The sequence below is a fragment of the Mobula birostris genome, chromosome 18 (assembly GCF_030028105.1).
Source record: "Mobula birostris isolate sMobBir1 chromosome 18, sMobBir1.hap1, whole genome shotgun sequence".
NCBI lineage: Eukaryota > Metazoa > Chordata > Chondrichthyes > Myliobatiformes > Myliobatidae > Mobula > Mobula birostris.
This window is the reverse complement of record NC_092387.1, coordinates 10,683,508-10,704,834: the sequence shown is the minus strand read 5'-3', so window position 1 is coordinate 10,704,834 and position 21,327 is coordinate 10,683,508. Positions and strand designations below refer to the sequence as shown.

Genomic DNA, 21,327 nt, shown 5'->3' with positions numbered 1-21,327 from the left:
GGATAGACAACTCCCTATCTCACCGAGGGTTTGAGACCCGTCGGCTACCCTCATCTGGTTTAGCTGGCTTGTCGAAGCCATTGCCCGGGATGTGGCCGCTGTCGCATGCAAACAGCTACGGGGAGCCACAGGTGAGAGCTGAGTGCCAGGTGGGGACCAAAGGTGGACTAACCGCCCTGAAAAGGACGCGACATGTTCCCCCACCAGAGGTGCTACCCTTCCCTGACACCCCATATACCCCTTTGGACTGGTACTTGGATAGGAAAGGTGTAGATGGATTCAGGCAACCAGTGCCCCATCCTCTCTCCAAAGCCCAATAACTTCTGCCATCTCCCTAATCCACAACTCTCTCTCTTCCAACAAATCTCTCAACCTTATATTAATCCCATTATATCAGCCTCTCCTCACTCACCTGTCTCTAGCAATGCCAACGTCACATCATACACTAGAAGCTCTCCTGGGCCACCCAGCGAGGCTTCAGTCCGAAGCTGATCCCTGCTCTTGCTCGGGTGGTTCCGATGGGAGCAGCAGCAACGCCTCCAATATCTGTGATGGCAGTGTGCACTGGCCGAGAGCCAGGGGCTGCAGAATTGGCATTCTTGACAGCTCTTTCCAACTCGCAGATCACCACCACCAGGATGGACAGGGCAGAAGATCCATGGGAACTTCAAGCTCAGGGTGCTGGTGTTTCATCATTGTGGAGCCTAAAGCCCAGAACTCCCTGCCAAGTAGCACTGGGAGTAGGTTTCACAGGACTGCAGCAGCTTACCACCACCCTCTCAAAGGGCAATAAACACTGAGCATGCCAGTGAGACCCCAGAACATAAACCAGTAAATAAATCTGGGTGCTCTGTTCTTCCCAAATACTTCTCACAAGTCCAGTATCAACACGACACCAAACTAGTTCCACCTCCCTGGTCTCTCTCCAAAGCCTTGCAATCAGATCACAAGCCAATCCCATTGCACTGCTTTGTCGCCGGTGAACTCTGCCTCTCCCAAATTCCCTGAAACATTCTCAACTACCACTCGCCCTCACTCTCCCCTCATTCCACATCAACCTTAAACTAGTCCGCTCTCTCTATCTATCCATCTTTAAAAAATTCAACAGCCCTTCTTTCTCGCGGTGGTCCTGCAGTAACCCAGAATTTATCTCCTTACCCTGATTTCACACCCATGCTGAAGCAGTACAGCAGATACAGGCCATTCAGCTCAACAAGTCTATGCCAACTGTGCGCCTGCTCAGCTAGTCCCAGTTTCCTGCTGTCAGCCCAAGTCCCACGAAGCTCTGCTCCTCCATGTACCTATCGAGGTGTTTCGTAAATGATACCATACCTGCCTCAATCACTTCGGCTAGCCGGCCAGTGGTACAGGGCCGTCTGCACTGGACTTCCAGCTGAGCGGCCCTGGGTTCGAACCTGGCTGGCTCCTTGCACGCTGTCCATCCGTGCTGGGTTGAGCGCCGAGCTAGCAACCCGGCCTCATAAAAAACAGGCAAATGCTAAAGAACCAGCAAGGTTGCTGCCCGGAGGGCCATAAGGCACGGAGAGGAACAGCAACAACCACTTCCTCTGGCAGCTCATTCCCCATACTCTCCATCCTCTGTATGAAAAAGGTGTCTCTCAGGCCCCTTTTAAATCTTTTTAATCTCACCTTAAATCTAAGCACCCAAGCTTTGAACTCCCCCACCCTGAGTTACCATCCATCATATCTGTGCCCCTCATTACTTTGAAAAAGGTCACCCTTCACTGTCCTGCGTTCCAAGGAATAAAGACCTGGCTAGCCTTCCCTATACCTCGGGCCCGCTTGTCCTGGCAACGTTCTTGTTAATCTTCTCTGCCCTCTTTCCAGTTTAACCATATCATTCCTTTTACCAGGTGACCAAAGCTGTACACAGTACTCCAGGGGTAGCCTCAGCAATGACTTACGCAAGTGGAACATAATGTGCTCAGTACCCTGACCGAAGGACAGCATGCTAAATGCTTTTGTCACCACCCTGTCCACCTGTGACACTGATTTCAATCAATTATGCCCTTGTACTCAACGGTCCCTGCGTTCCATTACACTCCCTGGTGTCTTACCATTAATAGTATGTCCTGCACTGGGATGACTTCCCAAAGTGCATCATCTCAACACTTAACGACAAGAAAAATACAGTTGCTACTCCTCTACTCACTTTTCTTTTTATCATACCTTTCATTCACATCTAATAAATCAACGCAGTCTCTGTGACCCCATCACTAAAATTAAATGGGACATAACAGGAATCATAGTAGCTGTTCAAACTGGCAGGCTCGTCCCGGTTTCCTTGGGCTTGTGGCTGGATCAGAAGGGCCACCATCGATGGCTCTTGTTAGGTGACATCAGCCCTGGCTGGCTCCAAGCCCGGGCCCAGTCAGTACACTCCCCATGACCCCACCGGCCCACTGCCACCCCTGCTGTTGAACCATCAGGCCAGGATGCTGAGGTGGACAGGTATAGAGGAACACAGCTGGAGGAGTGGGGGGGGGGGGGGGAGTGGCTTGGAAGGAGCAGGGGGATGCAGCCACTCTGAACCCAATTTCCTAACTAACCATAACCTGTAATCTACAATAACCTTTTTCACTATCAACAACATCTTCTAATTTCGAGTCAGCTGCAGACTTACTGATCAAGCCTTGCCCATTTGCATCCTATTTATTTATATATGTAGCAAATAACAAGAGTCCCAACACCAACTCCTGTGGCACACGTCTAGTTGCCAGCCTCCACTCCAACTGGCAGGTTTGTTTACAGACATTTTTAATCGCTCCCTCTCCCAGTGTAGAGTGCCCTCCTGCTTCAAACTACCCACCATTGTCCCTGTACCAAAAAAGACCAAGATAATATGCCTGAACGACTGGTGTCCTGTTGCACTCACCTCAATAATAAGCAAATGCTTTGGGAGGCTGGTCAAGGATTACATCTGCAGCTCGCTACCACCCAAACTGGCCCCCCTACAATTCGCCTACCGACACAACCAATCGACAGATGACGCAATAGCCACAGCTCTACATACTGTCTTTACACATCTGGGGAAGAAGGATGCTTATGTGAGAATGCTGTTCTTGGACTACAGTTCAGCATTCAACACCATAGTCCCATCCAGACTCGACAAGAAGCTCAGAGACCTCAGCCTTGACCCTGCCTTGTGCAGCTGGATCCTGGACTTCCTGTCAGATTGCCAGCAGGTTGTAAGAGTGGGCTCCCTCACCTCCAGCCCTCTGACTCTCAATACAGGAGCCCCTCAGGGCTGCGTACTGAGTCCCCTCTTTTACTCCCTGTATTGCCACCCACAGCTCAAATGTGCTAATTAAATTTGCTGACGACACTACATTGATTGGCCGAATCTCAAACAATAACAAGGTGGCCTACAGGGAAGAAGTCATTTCTCTGACACAGTGGTGTCAAGAAAACAACCCCTCCCTCAATGTTGCAAAAACAAAGGAGCTAGTTGTGGATCATAGGAGGAATGGAGATGGGCTAACCCCTATTGACATCAATGGATCTGGGGTTGAGAGGGTAAACAGCTTCAAGTTCCTTGACATCCACATCACCAAGGACCTCCCGTGGTCTGTACACACCAGCTGTGTGGTGAAAAAGGCACAACAGCGCCTCTTTCACCTCAGATGGTCGAGTAAGTTTGGTAATGGGCCCTCAAATCATAAGGACTTTCTACAGGGGCACAAATGAGAGCATCCTGACTGGCTGCATCACTGCCTGGTATGGGAACTGTACCTCCCTTAATCACAGGACTCTGCAGAGAGTAGTGTGGACAGCCCATCCCACCTGTAGATGTGAACTTCCCATGATTCAGGACATTTACAAGGACGGGTGTGTAAAAAGGACCTATAGGATCACTGGGGACCCAACCCATCCCAACCACAATCTATTCCAGCTGCTACCATCCGGGAAACGGTACCACAGCATAAAAGCCAGGACCAACAGGCTCCGGTACAGCTTCTTCCACCAGGCCATCAGACTGATGAACTCACGCTGATTTGAGTGTACTCTATATTACATTGACTGTTCTATTTATTATAAATTACTATGATTGCACATTTAGATGGAGATGTAATGTAAAGATTTTTACTCCTCATGTATGTGAAGGATATAAGAAATAAAGTCAATTCAATTCTATTCATTTCAATCACCACCCTCTGCTTCCACCACTGAGAAAACCTCCCTGGATTCCACAGGAACCTACGTTCCAGACAAGCCTTCCCAAATGGGATCTTATTGAAGGCCTTGCTAAAGTCCAAATAGACAACTTTCGTTGCCCTGCCTTCATCTACCCCTTTGGTTACCCATTCAAAAAACTCTAAATGAATCATCAAATGTGACTTCCCATGCATGAAGCCATGTTGACTTCTCCCAATCATACTTTGCCTATGCAAATCCTGCTGCCCTACAAATAGGAGGCACAGCAGTGTAGCCTAACATTATTACAGCACCAGTGACCTGGAGTAAATTCTGCCGCCGTTTGTAAGGAGTTTACAACATTTTCCCTGTGACTGCGAGGGTAAGGGCCTGTTACTGAACTCTATCTCCAAACAAAATAAATAAACTGAATTCCCGCCAGTAACTTCCCAATCACTGATGTCAGGCTAACTTACCTGTAGTCAGTCTTATTTTCTTACATATAGAATGCTTTAGAATTTTCTTTAGAATTCTACTTGCCAAGAAGTTTTCATCAGCTCTCCTGGCCTTCCTAATTCCTTTCTTAATTTATTTTTTGGCTTCATTATAATCCTCAAAGTTTCAATTTGGATTTAGCTTCCTAAAGCTGACACATGCTTCTTTTTCCTTCTGGACTAAATTTACCACCTCTCTCAGTATCCAAGGTTCCCTTACATTGCCATTCTTGTCCTTCCTTCAGACTGGAACATGCCTGTCCTGTGCAGTTCGACTTTAAACACCCTCCATGTCAGATCCCAATGCTTTAGCCTCACCTCGTAGTTCTGTGTCAGTTCCAAATCAACCAGACCACACTGATCTCTCCCCTGAATTGTACCCATCTCAAATGAATACTGCTGCCCTCCTCTCTGCCTCATTCCTTTGCAGATTAATGCACTCATGGAGAGTCAATTATACTTCATACTTTATACTTTATGGTCACCAAACAATTGATACTAGAACATAAATCATCACAGTGATATTTGATTCTGCCCTTCCCACTCCCTCGATTACAAATTGATATTAAATATTAAAAATTTAAATTATAAATCATAAATAGAAAATAGAAAAATGGAAAGTAAGGTAGTGCAAAAAAACCGAGAGGCAGGTCTGGATATTTGGAGCGTACGGCCCAGATCCGGGTCAGGATCCGTTCAGCAGTCTTATCACAGTTGGAAAGAAGCTGTTCCCAAATCTGGCTGTACGAGTCTTCAAGCTCCTGAACCTTCTCCCGGAGGGAAGAGGGACGAAAAGTGTGTTGGCTGGGTGGGTCGTGTCCTTGATTACTTGATTATCCTGGCAGCATTGCTCCGACAGCGTGCAGTGTAAAGTGAGCCCAAGGATGGAAGATTGGTTTGTGTGATGTGCTGCGCTGTGTTCACGATCTTCTGCAGCTTCTTCTGGTCCTGGACAGGACAACTTCCATACCAGGTTGTGATGCACCCTAGAAGAATGCTTTCTACGGTGCATCTATAAAAATTAGTGAGGGTTTTAGGGGACAGGTTTAGCTTGCACTCAAGCTCTGTCCCAAAGTGTAGACAGGCAGGGAGGTGCAGACTGTTAAAGGGGCTTTCAGTGTTTTAGGTACAGTAAAGTACCCTATGCAAGGCTTATTGAGAAAGTAAGGAGGCATGGGATCCAAGGGGACATTGCTTTGGATCCAGAACTGGCTTGCCAACAGAAGGCAAAGAGTGGTTGCAGACAGGTCATATTCTGCATGGAGGTCGGTCACCAGTGGGGTGCCTCAGGGATCTGTTCTGGAACCCTTACTCTTTGTGATTTTTATAAATGACCTGATGAGGAAGTGGAGGGATGGGTTAGTAAGTTTGCTGATGACACAAAGGTTGGGGGTGTTGTGGATAGTGTGGAGGGCTGTCAGAGGTTACAGCAGGACATTGATAGGATGCAAAACTGGGCTAAGAAGTGGCAGATGGAGTTCAACACAGGTAAGTGTGAAGTGGTTTGTTTTGGTAGGTCAAATATGATGGCAGAATATAGTATTGATGGTAAGACTCTTGGCAGTGTGGAGGATCAGAGGGATCTTGGGGTCCGAGTCCATAGGACTTCCAATCTGCGCCTTGTAAGGCAGCTACGCAGGTTGACTCTGTGGTTAAGAAGGCGTACGGTGTATTGGCCTTCATCAATCATGGAATTGAATTTAGGAGCCAAGAGGTAATGTTGCAGCTGTATAGAACCCTAGTCAGACCCCACTTGGAATACTGTGCTCAGTTCTGGTTGCCTCACTACAGGAAGGATGTGGAAGCCATAGAAAGGGTGCAAAGGAGATTTACAAGGATGTTACCTGGATTGGAGAGCATGCCTTAAGAGAATAGGTTGAGTGAACTCGGCCTTTTCTCCTTGGAGTGACGGAGGATGAGAGGTGACCTGATAGAGGTGTATAAGATGATGAGAGGCATTGATCGTGTGGATAGTCAGAGGCTTTTTCCCAGGGCTGAAATGGTTGCACAAGAGGACACAGGTTTAAGGTGCTGGGGGTAGGTACAGAGGAGATGTCAGGGGTAAGTTTTTTACCCAGAGAGTGGTGAGTGCATGAATGGGCTGCCGGCAACGGTGGTGAAGGTGGATATGATAGGGTCTTTTAAGAGACATTTAGATAGGTACATGGAGCTTAGTAAAATAGAGGGCTATAGGTAAGCTTAGTAATTTCTAAGGTAGGGACATGCTCGGTAGAACTTTGTGGGCCGAATGGCCTGCATTGTGCTGTAGGTTTTCTATGTTTCTTCTAAAACATTGATAACCTTATTATTCAGAAATTCTGTGCGTCACAGCTTCCAAGGAGATGTTGGACCATGTGGCAGAACAGAGAGTTAAAAGAAGCAAGCTGGGGCAGCTGGGACATTCTGTGTGCCACAGTTCATGAGTAGAGGTTGGATTGCATAGCAGGAGAGAGAGTTAAAAGAAGTGGGGACAATTGGGATTTTCTGCGCACCACAGTTCGCGAGTAGAAGCTGAATTGCATAGCGGGAGAGAAAGTTCAAAAGGAGTGAGCGGGGCAGCTGGGACATTCTGTGTGCCACAGTTCCTGTGGGGACATTGGATTGTGCATAATTAGGCACTTGGCAAGGACCAATGAAAAGGTTAGGTTTAAGCGGAGCGGTCATTGTGGGAGCAGCCATAGTGTGAATAGGCCGGTGTTAAGAGTGGGGAGTTTTGGTTTCGACTCAGAGGTTTTGGCAAGGGTAGGTGGAGGCTCTAGGTAGATTATTTCTGTTAAGAATTTTTTTTCTTTCTTGTTGCACAGTTGGAGCAGTGGGGATACAAGGCAGGATACTGGAATTCTCCTCTTGCAGAGCGTGGGAAGGAAGGGAGACCACTGTCCCCGACGACTGCATCTGCAAGAAGTGCATCCAGCCGCAGCTTCTTCCGGACTGTTTAAAGGATTTGTAGCTGGAACGGGATGAATTCCGGATCATTCAGGAAGCTGGTGGTGTTGGGCACGTGGCCAAGTGGTTAAGGCATTCGTCTAGTGATCTGAAAGTCACTAGTTCGAGCCTCAGCTGTGACAGCGTGTTTGTGTCCTTGAGCAAGGCACTTAACCACACATTGCTCTAGTGTCTGTGCGAGGAGTGGCGCCTCACAACCAGACTTCCAATCTGCGCCTTGTAAGGCATGAAAATGCCCGACGCAGGCCTCTCATGGTCCAAGTCGACGTTCTCTCCTTCCTCCCCCAGGAAGCTGAGGGATTGATCGATAGGACATACAAGGAGGTAGTTACACCAAAGGTGCAGAATAGGGATAACTGGGTGACATCAGGAAGGGGAAAGGAATAGGTAATCAGTGCATAACATTCCTGTGGCTGCTCCTCTTCTCAACAGGTATACTACTGCTTTGAATACTGATGACCAAGCAAAGGGAAGCCACAGCGGTCAGGCCTCTGGCTCTGTTGCTCAGATGGGTAAAGGTGGAGAAAAGGCAGGATTCATTGGTCAGGAGAACAGGCAGGAAGTTCAGTGGATGAGAATGAAATTCCTGGATGGTATGTTGCCCCCCTCCCCCCCAGGTGCCAAGGACAAGAACATCTTGGATCAAGTATATAGCATTCTTAAGTGGGAGAGTGAGCAGCCAGAGATCGTGATCCACGTCGGTACCAATGACATGGGTAGGAAGGGAGACAAGGGTCTGCAAAGTGAGCTCAGGGAGTCAGGTGTTAAGTAAAAAGTTGTGATTTCAGGATTGCTACCCGTGCCACAAGCCAGTGGAGCCAGAAATAGGAAGATCATACAGTTTAACACGTAGCTAAAGAGGTGGCTCAGGAGGGAGTGCTTCAGGTTTTTGGCTGTCGTACAGGGAAGGTGGGACCTGTACAGAAGGGACAGTTTGCACCTGAACTGGAGCGAGACTTGTCCTTGCGGGAAGGTTTGCTAGTGCTGCACGGGGTGGGGGGGGGGATTAAACTAGAGTAGTAGGGGGAAGGAAACCAGAGTACCAGAGCAGACAGGGGAGTGTTTGTGGCAAAAAAATGTTGTTAAGCCTACATACAAAGTCAGGTATCGAAAGGCTGAGCTTGGTGGGACTAATGTTCTGAGTTGTATGTATTTCAATGCAATGAGTTTTACAGGAAAGGCAGATGAGTTTAAGGCATGGATCAGCATGTAGAATTATGATATTGAAGCTATCAGTGAAACTTGGCTGCAGGAGGGAAAGGACTGGCAGCTCATTGTTCCAGGGATCTGTTTTTTAGACATGATAGAGCAAGAGGAATTAAAGAAGGAGGCATGATATCACTAGTCAGGGAAAATGTCATGGTAGCACTCAGACAGGACAGACTGGAGAGCTCGTCTACTGAGGCTATATGGGTGGACCTGAGAAATAAGAAAGGGATGACCACGTTAATGGGATTACATTGTAGACCACACAACAGACTGCAAGGATTAGAGGAGCAAATTTGTAGGGAGATTGCAGACTGTTACAAAAAAATAAGGTTGTGAGAGTAGGTCATTTTAGTTTTCCACATATTGACTGGGACTCCCATACTGTGAAAAGGCTGAATGGAATGGAGTTTGTTAAATGTGTTCAGGACAGTTTCCCTAATCAATATACAGAGGCCCCAACTAGCAATACTAGATCTCCTATTAGGGAATGAGACGGGGTAGCTGACAGAAGTTTGTGTTGGGGAACGCTTTGCGTCTAGTGATCATAATGCCACTAGTTTCAAGATAATTACGGAGAAGGATAGGTCTGGTCCTTGGGTTGAGATTCCAAACTGGAGAAAGGCCAATTTTAATAGTATCAGAAAAGATTTGGCAAGTGTGGGTGGGACAGGCTATTTTCTGGCAAAGGTGTACTTGGTTAAGTGTGAGGCCCTTCAGAAGTGAATGTTCCTGTCAGAATAAAAGGCAAGGATAACAGGTTTAGGGAGCTTTGGTTTTCGAGAGATATTGAGGGCCTGGTTAAGGAAAAGGAGGAGTTCCGCAGATATAGGCAGGAAGGAGTAAATGAGGTACTTGAGGAATATAAGAAATACAAGAGAACACTTAAAAAAGAAATCAGGAGGGCTAAAGGCCGCACGAGGTTGCTCTAGCAGACAAGGTGAAGGACAATCCCAAGGGCTGCTACAGATATGTTTAGAGCAAAAGGATAACAAGGGATGAAATTGGTCTTCTGGAAGATCAGAGGTGTTATCTATGCTTGGAGCCAAAAGAGATGGAGGAGATTCCAAATATATTTACTTGAGAGACAGGTATAGAGTCTGTAGAAGTGAGGCAAAGCAGCAGTTAGGCCATGGACCCTATACAGATTACAGAGGAGGAGGTGTTTGCTGTCTTGAGGCAAATTAGGGTGAATAAATTCCCAGGGCCTAACAAAGTGTTCCCTCGGATCCTGTGGGAGCATAGTCCAAAATTTGCAGAAGCCCTAGAAGAGATATTTAAAATAGCCTTAGCAATTGGTGAGGTGCTGGACGATTGGAGGATAGCTAATGTTGTTCCATTGTTTGAGAAAGGCTCTAAGAATAAGCCAAGAAATTATTGAACAGTGAGCCTGACATCAGTAGTGGGAAAGTTATTGGAAGGGATTCTAAGGGACTGGATATTTAAGTATTTGCATAGACAGGGACTGATTAGGGATAGTCAACATGGCTTCATGTGTTTGGTTGTGCCTAACTAATATAGAGCTTTTCGAGAAAGTTACCAGGAACGTTGATGAAGGCAAGGCAGTGAATGCTGTCTGTTTAGACTTTAGCAAAGCCTTTGACAAGGTTATTCACAGAGGTTCAGTTGCTTGACATTCAAGATGGGGTAGAAAATTGGCTTAGACATTGGCTTCACAGGAGAAGCCAGAGAGTGGTAGTAAATAGCTGCTTCTCTAACTGGGATCCTGTGACTAGTGGTTCAAGTTCATTGCCATTCAACCATACCGATAGGTTCTGCCAAATGAAACGACGTTCCTCTGTACCAAGGTGCACAACACGGTATATACAACTCACATACGTAACACATAAAGTAATATTACCACAAATAAATTAACAAATAAAAAGGTGCAAATATGATACAAGTTAAAAAGGATATAGTATATTAGTACTGGTGCTTCATACGTATGAGACCTGGGTTGCGGCAGGGGGTTCAGTAGACTTGCGGCCTGGAGGGAAGAATCTGTATCCCTCCTGCTTGATGGTAGGGAGTCAAAGAGATGGTTGGACTATGGGAAGGGGACACTAATGATGCTAAAGGCCCTGCGTACACAGTGCTCCTGATAAATATCCCCAATGGGTGGAAAAGAGAGTCCTCACAATCCTTTGTAGAGACTTGCAGTCAGATGCTTTGCAATGCCCATACAGATGGTCAGGACACTCACGATGGTGCTCCTGGAATAGCTGGCTAAAATGGGAAGCTTCACTCACTTCCATCTCCTTAGCAAGTGGAGACGCTGCCCCGATGGAGAGGTATTTGGATAGACAGGGACTGATTACAGATGGTCAACATGGCTTTGTGCATGCTGGTGGTGTTGAGATCATCCGATATGTGCTCTCTCAGAAACCTGATGCTCCAAACTCTCTCCACAGAGCAGCCGTGTATTTGCAGTAAGGAGCGGTCAGCCTGAACCTTCCTCAAGTCCACAATCATCTCTTTGTTCTTGTCCACATTGAGACACAAGCTGCTGTGCTCACACCGTTCTGCCCGCTGCTCTAACTCTGTGCGCCGTCTCATTGTCATTGTTGATGAGGCCAACCACTGTTGTGTCATTAGCAAACTTGATGGTTTGGTTTCAACTGGATCAAGGAGTACAGTCGTGAGTTACAGGCTGAGCTTACAGCCCAGTGAGCACTGGTGCTCAGCGTGATGGAGCTAGAAATGTTCATGCCAACACGGACCAACTTGACCCCTCATCCAGGATCCAGTTAGAGTTGTGCCGCGGGGTCCATTGTTTGTCATCTATATCAACGATCTGGATGATAATGTAGTAAACATGATCAGTAAATTTGCAGATGACACCAAGATTGGGCGTGTAGTGGACAGTGAGGAAGACTATTAAAGCTTGCAGTGGGATCTCAACCAACTGGAAAAATAGGCTGAAAAATGGCAGATGGAATTTAATGCAGACAAGTGTGAGATGTTGCACTTTCGGAGGACAAACCAGGGTAGGACTTGTTAGGGCACTGAGGAGTGTGGTAGAACAGAGAGATCTGGGAATACAGGCCTATGATTCCTTGAAAGTGGTGTCACAGGTAGATGGGGTTGTAAAGAAAGCTTCTGACACATTGGCCTTCATAAATCAATGTATTGAGTACAGGAATTAGGATGTTATGTTAAAGTTGTATAAGATATTGATGAAGCCCAATTTGGAGTATTGTAGCAGTTTTGGTCATCTACCTACAGGAAAAGTGTCAATATTATTGAAGGAGTACAGAGAAAATTTATAAGGATTTTGTCAGGACTTTGGGACCTGAGTTATAGGGAAAGGTTGAGAAAGTTATGACTTTACTCCCTGGAGCATAGAAGAATGAAGGGAGATTTGATAGAGGTATACAAAATTATGAGGGCTATAGGATAGGATAAATGTAAGCACGATTCTTCCACTGATGCTGGGTGAGACTAGAACTAGGGTTAAGGGTGAAAGGTGAAATGTTGAAGAGAACAGAGGGGGTATTTCTTCACTCAGAGGGTGGTGAGAGTGTGGAATGAGCTGTCAATGGAAGTTGTGGATGCAGATTTGATTACACTATTAAAGAGAAATTTGGATAGGTATATGGATGGGAGAGGTGTAGAGGGCTGTGGTCTGGGTGCAGGTCGATGGGACTAGGCAGTTTAATAGTTTGGAAAGGACTGGATGGGCCAAAGGGCTTGTTTCTGTATTCTATGGCTCTAAATCCCAATGGTTCAGCATCACCTAGTTATTTCCCACGCTCCCTTTAAACTCACAGTCTATTCCCACCTTGCTCCTATCTATCACCACCTCATTCTCCTGTATGAGCTGAAGGTCATCGAGTTGCAGCTCCAGTTCCTTTATATGTTCTCTCAGGAGCTGCAGCTCAGTGCACCTGAAAGTCTCCCAGACTTCCCACACCTCACACAGAGTACAAAACACTGCCCTTGGAGCCATTCTCAATAAACTACTATGCCCTAACGTAAGGAATGAACAAATAAGAACAGAGAGGGTAACTAACAAGATACTGTACGTCATGCAACCCTGATGAGCCAAAGCCACTCTAATCAGTAGCACACTCAAAAGAATAGCCACTCTACTTGCAGCTGTATTTTTCTTGGCCCTTTGGCTGATTGGTTGCTCAACTCATCACAGTGATATATTCATCACTCCTTTAAAACTCATCACATTCCTGTTTGAATCCGCACTGTGATTACAACCACTGAAGACAATAAAGGACAAAAGAAAGCCAACGTGGGCTCTAGTGCTCCTGGCGCTCATTGTCCTGTCCATGGGTCCACAGTCACCATGGTTCCTACCAGGAGTTGAACTGGGGTCACAGTCGTTTTACTCTGAGTGAGATACACCCACTCAACTCCCTTCGTCCTCGAATGGGCCACCTAGAACTCCTCCCTCCAGCTCTCAGGCACCTCATTCACACACAGACTTCACTTTTGTTTTAAGTTCTTCTGAGTAATTAAAAGACTATTAAAAGACTATTAAAAGTGTAACATCTTAAAAATGTGAAGTAACAGTGTTGGCAATACAAGATTATCAAAGTATCACACATAGCCCTCTATTTTTCTAAGCTCCATGTACCCATCCAGGAATCTCTTAAAAGACCCTATCGTATCCACCTCCACCACTGTCGCCGGCAGCCCATTCCATGCACTCACCACTCACTGCATAAAAAACCTACCCCTGACATCTCCTCTGTACTTACTTCCAAGGACCTTAGAACTGTGCCCTCTCAGTGTTAGCCATTTCAGCCCTGGAAAAAAGCCTCTGACTATCCACATGATCAATGCCTCTCATTATCTTGTACACCTCTATCAGGTCACCTCTCATCCTCTGTTGCTCCAGAGAGAAAAGGCCGAGTTCACTCAACCTATTCTCATAAGGCATGTTCCCCTATCCAGGAAACATCCTTGTAAATCTCCTCTGCACCCTTTGTATGGTTTCCACATCCTTCGAGAACTGAGCACAGTACTCCAAGTGGGGTCTGACCAGGGATGATTAGACAAGTGGACTAAATCTCTAATTCAAGACAACTGATCTGAAGGGTCCCTAAATTTCATAGAACATAGAACAGACAACACAGGAACAGGCTCTTTAGTCACAATGTTGTGTCAAACTGATAAAATTAGTAACAAAATGGCCAACTAAACTTCTCTCTTCCACCTATACACCCATATCCTTCCATTTCCATCACATCCATGTGCCTATCTAAACGTCTCTTAAGAGTCTCTAATACGTCTGCCCCTCAGGCAGTGCATTCCAGGCACCCTCCACTCTCAGTGTAAAAACCTTGCCGCTCACATCTCCTTTCAACTTATCCCCACTCTCCTTAAATGCATGCTTCTGTTATTAGACACTTCAACCCTGGGAAAAATAAACTCTCTGTCTACTCTCTCTATGCTTCTTACAATCTTATAAAGTTCTATCAGATCTCCCCTCAGCATCCGTCACTGCAGAGAAAACAACTAAATCAACCTCTCATTGTAGCACGTGCCCTCTAATCAAGGTAGCATCCTGGTAAACCTCTTCTGCATGCTCTCAAAACCTCGACATCCTTACTGTAATGGGGGTGACCAGAGTACTGAACGCAATACTCTAGTTGCGATTGAAAGCTGCAACATAACTTCCTGACTTTTGACCTCGGTGCCTCAACTAATAAAGGCAAGCATGCATATGCCTTCTTAATCATCCTATCACTCTTAATCACCCCATGTAGCCATTTTCAGGGACCCCAAGACCCCCTGCTCATCAACACTGTTAAGGGTCTTACCTTTAACAGTGTACTGTCTCTTCACATTTGACCTACCAAGGTGCAAAGACTTCTCATTTGTCCTGGTTAAGCTCCACCTATTTCTCTGTCCAAATCTGCAACTCATCTATATCTCACTGTATTCTTTGCCAGTCTTCTACACTGTCCACAACACCATATCATTGGCAAAATTACTAACCTACCCATCTACATTTATATCCAGATCATTTATACACATCAGAAGTGTGAACTTAAATGTAAATTTTAAATTATACATATTCCAAAGCCAACCCAAAATAGCAGTGGTCAAGCTATACAAGTTAAAGATATTATTTATTTTATTTGAATAATCAGAATGGTCGTTCATAATTCAATGTTCTGTAAACGTGACTAGTTGTAGTGTATTTGAGATCAGATAAAAAAGACAAAATTCAAATACTCAGTTTTATTTTATTTGCAATGTATTATATAAATTCAATTCGAGCAAATAGATCAATTTTGATAGTGCAAAAATGAGCATAAAATTATTGACTGAATTCCACAAAATACAGATGCACAATATACACTGATTTTGATATCAATCCATCTCTCTATGGATGGAAGAGAACACAGTATTAATACTTCTGAGAATTTGTATTTCATTAGAGTAAGAAAATAAAATTGCAGCGCAAATGAAAATGAAATAGAAAAGAGGTGGATATTAATCCCAGTGCAACACAGGGGCAGTGCAAAAAAAGTCAAGGTTTAGAAAACCTGAGCGATTTCTGTTTCACCAGACGTTGCTGTTGTCTTGCTAGTCGAGCTTCTTCAAGTGTATCAAATATCCTCTGAAACAACACAAACACACTCATATTAAATTGTCCTTTTAAACTAGAGAAATTCAAGAATCAACACATAATTCATAGATGTATTGCAAAGTCAGAAGTTCAATTGTTAATCATTTTAAAATACAACAATAAGAATGCTCTAGACGCAAGCTGTTATTTGACAATGTTTAAGAAATTTGAAGTTTCGAATTGCACACAAATAAATTAAAAGCAACACACAAAATGCTGGAGGAACTCAGTGGGTCAGGCAGCATCTGTGGAGAGAAATTTCCAGCCAAGACCCTTCATCAGAACTGAAAGAAAGATGGGAGATAGCCCATGTAAAATGCCAGGGAGGAGTGGAGCAGGAGCTGGCAAGTGATTGGTGGATCCAGGTGAGGAGTGATAAGGTGTGGAATGAGAACAAGGTAAGAAGCTGTAAAGGTTGTAAGAGTGGAAGTGAAAAACAGTTGAAGAAGATGGAATCTGATAGAAGACGACGGTAGATCATGGAATAAAGGGAAAGTGATGGGAAGGGTTAATGGCTGGAGAAAGCTGTGGGCAATAGGCAGATGGAAAGGATAAGTAGAGGAAAGGTATCATGATGATGAGGATGGTGGGATAAAGGAAAAAAGGTAATGGACAGAGGAATTGGTTACTGGAAATTAGAGAAATCAATGTTGGAAACTGCCAAGGGGAATATGAGGTGCTGTTCCTCTAATCTGTGTCTAGCCTCAACTCAGCAGTGGACGAGGTTGTGGACCAACATGTTGGTGCGGGAATTGAAATGGCTGGCCACTGAAGATCCCAGCTGGCACAGCGAATGGAGTGAAAGTGTTCAGTGAAGCAGTCCTCCAGTCTGTGTTAGGTCTCACTGATGTACAGGCTGCACTGGCAGCACTGAATGCAATGAATGACGCTGATGGATTCGCTTGGGAAGGACAGTTTAGGGCCCTGAATGGTGGCAAGGGCCTCCTCCTCACCTTTATTCCATGGTCCCCACCTATCACCTCCCAGTGTCTTACATCAATCCCACTCTCTCCCCCTTCCACATTCGTATCTACCCATCACCTGCCAGCTCTTGCTCCACCCTTCTCTCCACCTTTTTACACCAGCTGTCTCCCCTCTTTCACTCCAGTCCTGGTGGCCTGAAATGTTGACTATCCATTTCCCTCCATAGGTGTTGACTGACACACTGAGCTCCTCCAGCATTGTGTATGTTGCTCCAGATTTCTGTAGTCTCTTGTCTCTCCTCAAACAAATTTAATGTCCCTCTGTGAACATCTTGACTTCAGTATCTACATACTGCACTCCAGGTGACTTGCACAGTACAGGACAAACCAAAAAAGCTGCAGGGAAGTTCAGGGTATACTTTATCCTTGGTTGGTGCAACTGTAACTAAACCAGTTTCCCTTGGGATCAATAAAGTATGACTATGACTATGACTATGACTACTATAGGTTAACCATGAACCTTACTTGGACAGATCACAACCCTGTTACTGGACCAGTTTCATGGAATATCCCACCAATCACTTTCTGGGTACACATATCCGGGTGCTAAAGGTCCGTTAGACACCCTTCATGAGGAGTTCCAAACATCAAAACTGGCAGCATCACCTATAACCCCGAAACATTTCTTCCTAAGTAACCACGATAGTTGTGATTTTTTGAAAATTACAATTTTAAAAAATTCTATTTGAGAATTGATCCAAGTCTGAGCACATCACTGTTGTTATTGTCATGCTCTCTGAAATGAGTACAGATAAACGATCGAAAAGAAATCCACAGTGCAGTGCTGTAGATTGTAATGCTGCTGTTCAAAGGGACCAACTCCAAATCTGTACAGAGCTCGTGTCAGAAGGCACACAGCGTAGAACTTGCAGTAAATGATCGGAGTAAGCAAGGAGTATGAAAAGAAATTTCACTCATTCACTTTATCCAGCCAACTCCATTGTGCCTCAGACCCAGGAGACAGTTTCCCAATTAGAACCAACGAAACCATTCAAATATTAAGAACATAACAGAGAAAAAGAACCATATTGCCCATCAAGCCTCCCATTCCATTCAACAAGCTCAGAGGAAATGATGACCTTTGAACCAGACCAGACAAACATGGCACAGGAGGATGTTCTCAGTGGCTGGAGGCAAGTCCCCAACTGCCAATCACAACCTCAGCAAACAGAGATCAGGAGAAATCACTTCAACCTGTAGCATAGGAACCTGTGGAAGCCAAGCCATTTAACATAGTGAAACATTTTTCTACCAAAGGGATTCCAGAATAAGGTGATGGTGGGGTAGGTATGGGAGGCGGTTATCAGCCATGGCACTGCTGCCTGGTGGAGCAGGTCTGAAAGGACTGCTCTACTCACATTTTCTGTTTTATCTCATCACCACTCTGTTGCCTAATCCCCACATCAACTCAGTCCTTTCATTTCTAGAAACCCTATTGGATTGGAATTGGTGACTAAGCCCCCTGAGGATGAAAATTCCTAACATTCACTGCTCTGAATCAAGGCATCACCCCTGGTTTCCATTTCAAAGGCCAACTCTTCATGTTGAGATTGTGGCCCATGATTCAAGATTTCAGTGAGAGAAACACCTTCCCCGTTGAGCCTCCTCAGTTTCAGTAAGTGCCATGTTATTTTAAACCGGAGAGAGTACAGGTCTGGCATTTTCAATATCTCCTCATGTGACAGATGTACCATTTCTGGTGAACTTTTGCTGCTCTCCCTTCATTACAAGTGTATCTTTTTCAGGTAAGGAGACCCATACAGTACACAATACTGCCAGAATGGTCTCACCAGAACCCCACACAACTGTAGTAAGACACCTCCTGTACTCAAGTGCAAGTATTTTCTTTTACACAGCATGGTGAGAGCCTGGAATGCACTGCCGGGGGTGGTGGTAGAGGTAGATGGCATAACAGACTCTTAGTTCAGCACATGATATGGACAGAAGTGGCGGGGGCGGGGGCTATAGCCAATGTGCAGGGATGAAGGATTAGATTAACGGGAGTCTAAATGGTTTAATTAGTTTCAGAAAACATCAAGGGCTGAATGGCCTGTCCTGCGCTGTACTACATGCAGTGTTAACTCTGTACTCAAGTGAAGGCCAAAATACGATCTGCCCTTACAACTGCCTGCTCCACCTACATGTTAACTTTCAGTGACTTTGAAGCTCAACACTGCCCGAACTCTCACAAACACTATGCCTTCTGTCAAGTGCACAGTGGATAACCAGACTAATTCTCCACATTATACTCCACCCGCCACACTCTTTCTCCTTCTCTCAGCTTGTCTGTATCCCCTTGAAGCCCCTTTACCTCCTCCTCTGCACTCACAACCCACCCAGTTTACTATCATCAGCAAACTTGGAAATTTAACTTTTCACTGATCAGCCAAATCACTGACAGAAATGTTAAACAGCTGTGGCCCAAGCACTGACACCAGGATTTCCCTGCTGGTCACTCTGACAATTGCTCCTACCCTTTCTCAACCTGGCTAAAGGATCAAGGATCAACTTTATTCCTCCATATGGGTACATTTATATGTAGGAATTTGCTGTGGTGTATTGTCAGGGCACGGCATGCAACAAAAACATTTAACAATTATAAAGAATAAAGAATTATATAAAAATACACCACGGGTTAGAACTGAGCTAGAAATACTGGCAGCAAGTCACCAGTGTACATTGTGAGCAGATGAGACTGAAGCACTGATCACTGTAGTGCCCTTCTGACCTCTGATCACAGCAGGACACTTTGGAAGAATCGTCAATTCCCGGTCTCCAATTCCTGCCTGTAAACTAGTTTACAACCCAGGTCGGTATATTTCCCCAATTCCACATTAGCCTCATGTGCGCCTTTAATAAAGGCCAAAGAGCCAGAAGTGAAATGCGGATGTTTTTAAGTAGCGTGTTTGGGACTGGTATACATTGCCGGAGTAGATAGGGAAGCTGATGCAATTCTACTGGTTCAGAAGGCAGCTGGATCACTCCTGGGGGGAAGGAATTTGCAGGACCATGGGAGAGGGCAGGATGTGCGATTATTTGGAATGCTCTTACACAGATCTCACTGCAGCCTCCCGGTGTGTAACCACTCTGTGAAGAAGAGCATTAATTGGATCTTGTGCAGTCCCACCAGCAGAGGGAGTGTGCCACTGCAACACAGTAAACTTACAATGATCTTGAATGTGGCTGAAATCTGCATGGGGGAATCAGCAAGAAATCAGAGTGGGCCAGAACAGAACAAACAGAAACAGGCCCTTCAGCCCACCGTGTCCATGCTGATCCTTTTGCCCATCTACTCGAACCCAATTGCCTACATTACAATAGTATACTTAAATACCTTGCATGTTTAAGTGTCTGTCTAAATGTCTCTTAAATGTAGTAATTGTAAGCATGTGTGTCACCTTCTCTGACAGCACATTCTTGACATCAACCACTGTGTGTGTGAAAAGAAATTCATCCCTCAGGTTCCCTATAAATCTCCTACCACTCACCTTAAATCTCTGCCCTCTGTAGTTTTTGATAACCCTTATGCCCTTATGATGGGAAAAAGATTTTAACTATTCACCCTATCCATATATCTCCTAGACATGTAATTCCATCAGATCACTCCCTCCCACCCCCCGCCCCCACCGAGTCTCCTTCACCCCAGGGAAAACAGTCTATCCAATCTCTCCATGGAGCTAATGTCCTCCAATCCAGGTAAATCTCCTCTTCATTCTCTCCAACATAACCACATCCTTCCTAAAGCATAGTGACAGGAACTGAACAGAACATTCCAGTGAGAGCTCATAAGTATTTTATAAACATGCAAATTACTGCCCCAATTCCTATATTCTAAAATACACCCATTAAGACAAGCATGCCATGTACTTTCTTCACTACCATGTCAACTGTGGAAAAACGCAGTTCAAAGCAAATTCATTATCAAAGTACATATATATGTGCAGTACTGCGCAAAAGTCATAAGCACACATATATAGCTAGGGTGCCTAAGACATTTGCAAAGTACTGTTGCAATTTTCTGTATTGCACTGTACTGCTGCCGCAAAAAAATATTCATGGCATAGCTGAGTGATGGTAAATCTGAATCTGATAGGGGTCTCTACCGTGGACTGAGAGTGGGGAAAAAAGCAGGGAGAAGGGAATCATAGTTGGGAAAAGTGGACGGGGAGGGAATGGGAGCAGCACAGAGACATTCTGTTTTGGAAAAATAAACCAATTGCATGGAATCAAATAACCTTGTCTGGTGTCTCAGGGCTGGTGCCACCCATGTCACCTCCTACCCTCTGGCACACCTTCTCTGCCACCTGTCCCACAGCCTTCCCGCAGTGCTCTACCCTTGCCATTCCCAACATCCTTTGCTCCTGTCAGATTTACAAACAAGCTTCATGTTCACAAATACAGTATAGTGCAAAAGTCTTTTAAGGCATTCGTTAGTCTTACGAGACCATGGATCTGTGCCTGGAAAGTCTTCACTCTCCAGGACGCAGGCCTGGGCAAGGTTGTATGGAAGACCAGCAGTTGCCCATGCTGCAAGTCTCTCCTCTCCACGACACCGATGTTGTCCAAGGGAAGCGCATTAGGACCCATACAGCTTGGCACCAGTGTCGTCGCAGAGCAATGTGTGATTAAGTGCCTTGCTCAAGGACACAACACGTTGCCTCGGCTGAGGCTCGAGCTCACGACCTTCAGGTCGCTAGTCCAATGCCTTAACCACTTGGCCACATGCCCACACAAAAAGTCTTAGGCACCCTAGATATACATATGGGTCTAAGAATTTGGTACTGTACTGTATCACCATATACAACTCTGAGGTTCTTCTCCTTGTGGGCATACACAGTAAATCCAAGAAATACAATAGAATCAATGAAAAACCGCACCCAACAGGATGGACAAAGAACCAATGTGCAAATACAATAAATATTGAGAACATGAGATGAAGAGACCCTGA

At 45.3% G+C, this 21,327-nt stretch overlaps 1 protein-coding gene across 1 annotated transcript in view; it reads right to left on the bottom strand.

Annotated features, from left to right (window-relative positions):
• Positions 1-15,004: 15,004 nt before the first annotated feature.
• The window catches only part of vps13c (vacuolar protein sorting 13 homolog C), a 387,871-nt gene continuing 381,548 nt past the window's right edge, over positions 15,005-21,327 (bottom strand). The window contains exon 83 of the mRNA XM_072282204.1: positions 15,005-15,387. Within this exon, the coding sequence (XP_072138305.1) occupies positions 15,298-15,387 (90 nt within the window). The 3' untranslated portion in view covers positions 15,005-15,297. The remainder of the gene's footprint in view (positions 15,388-21,327) is intronic.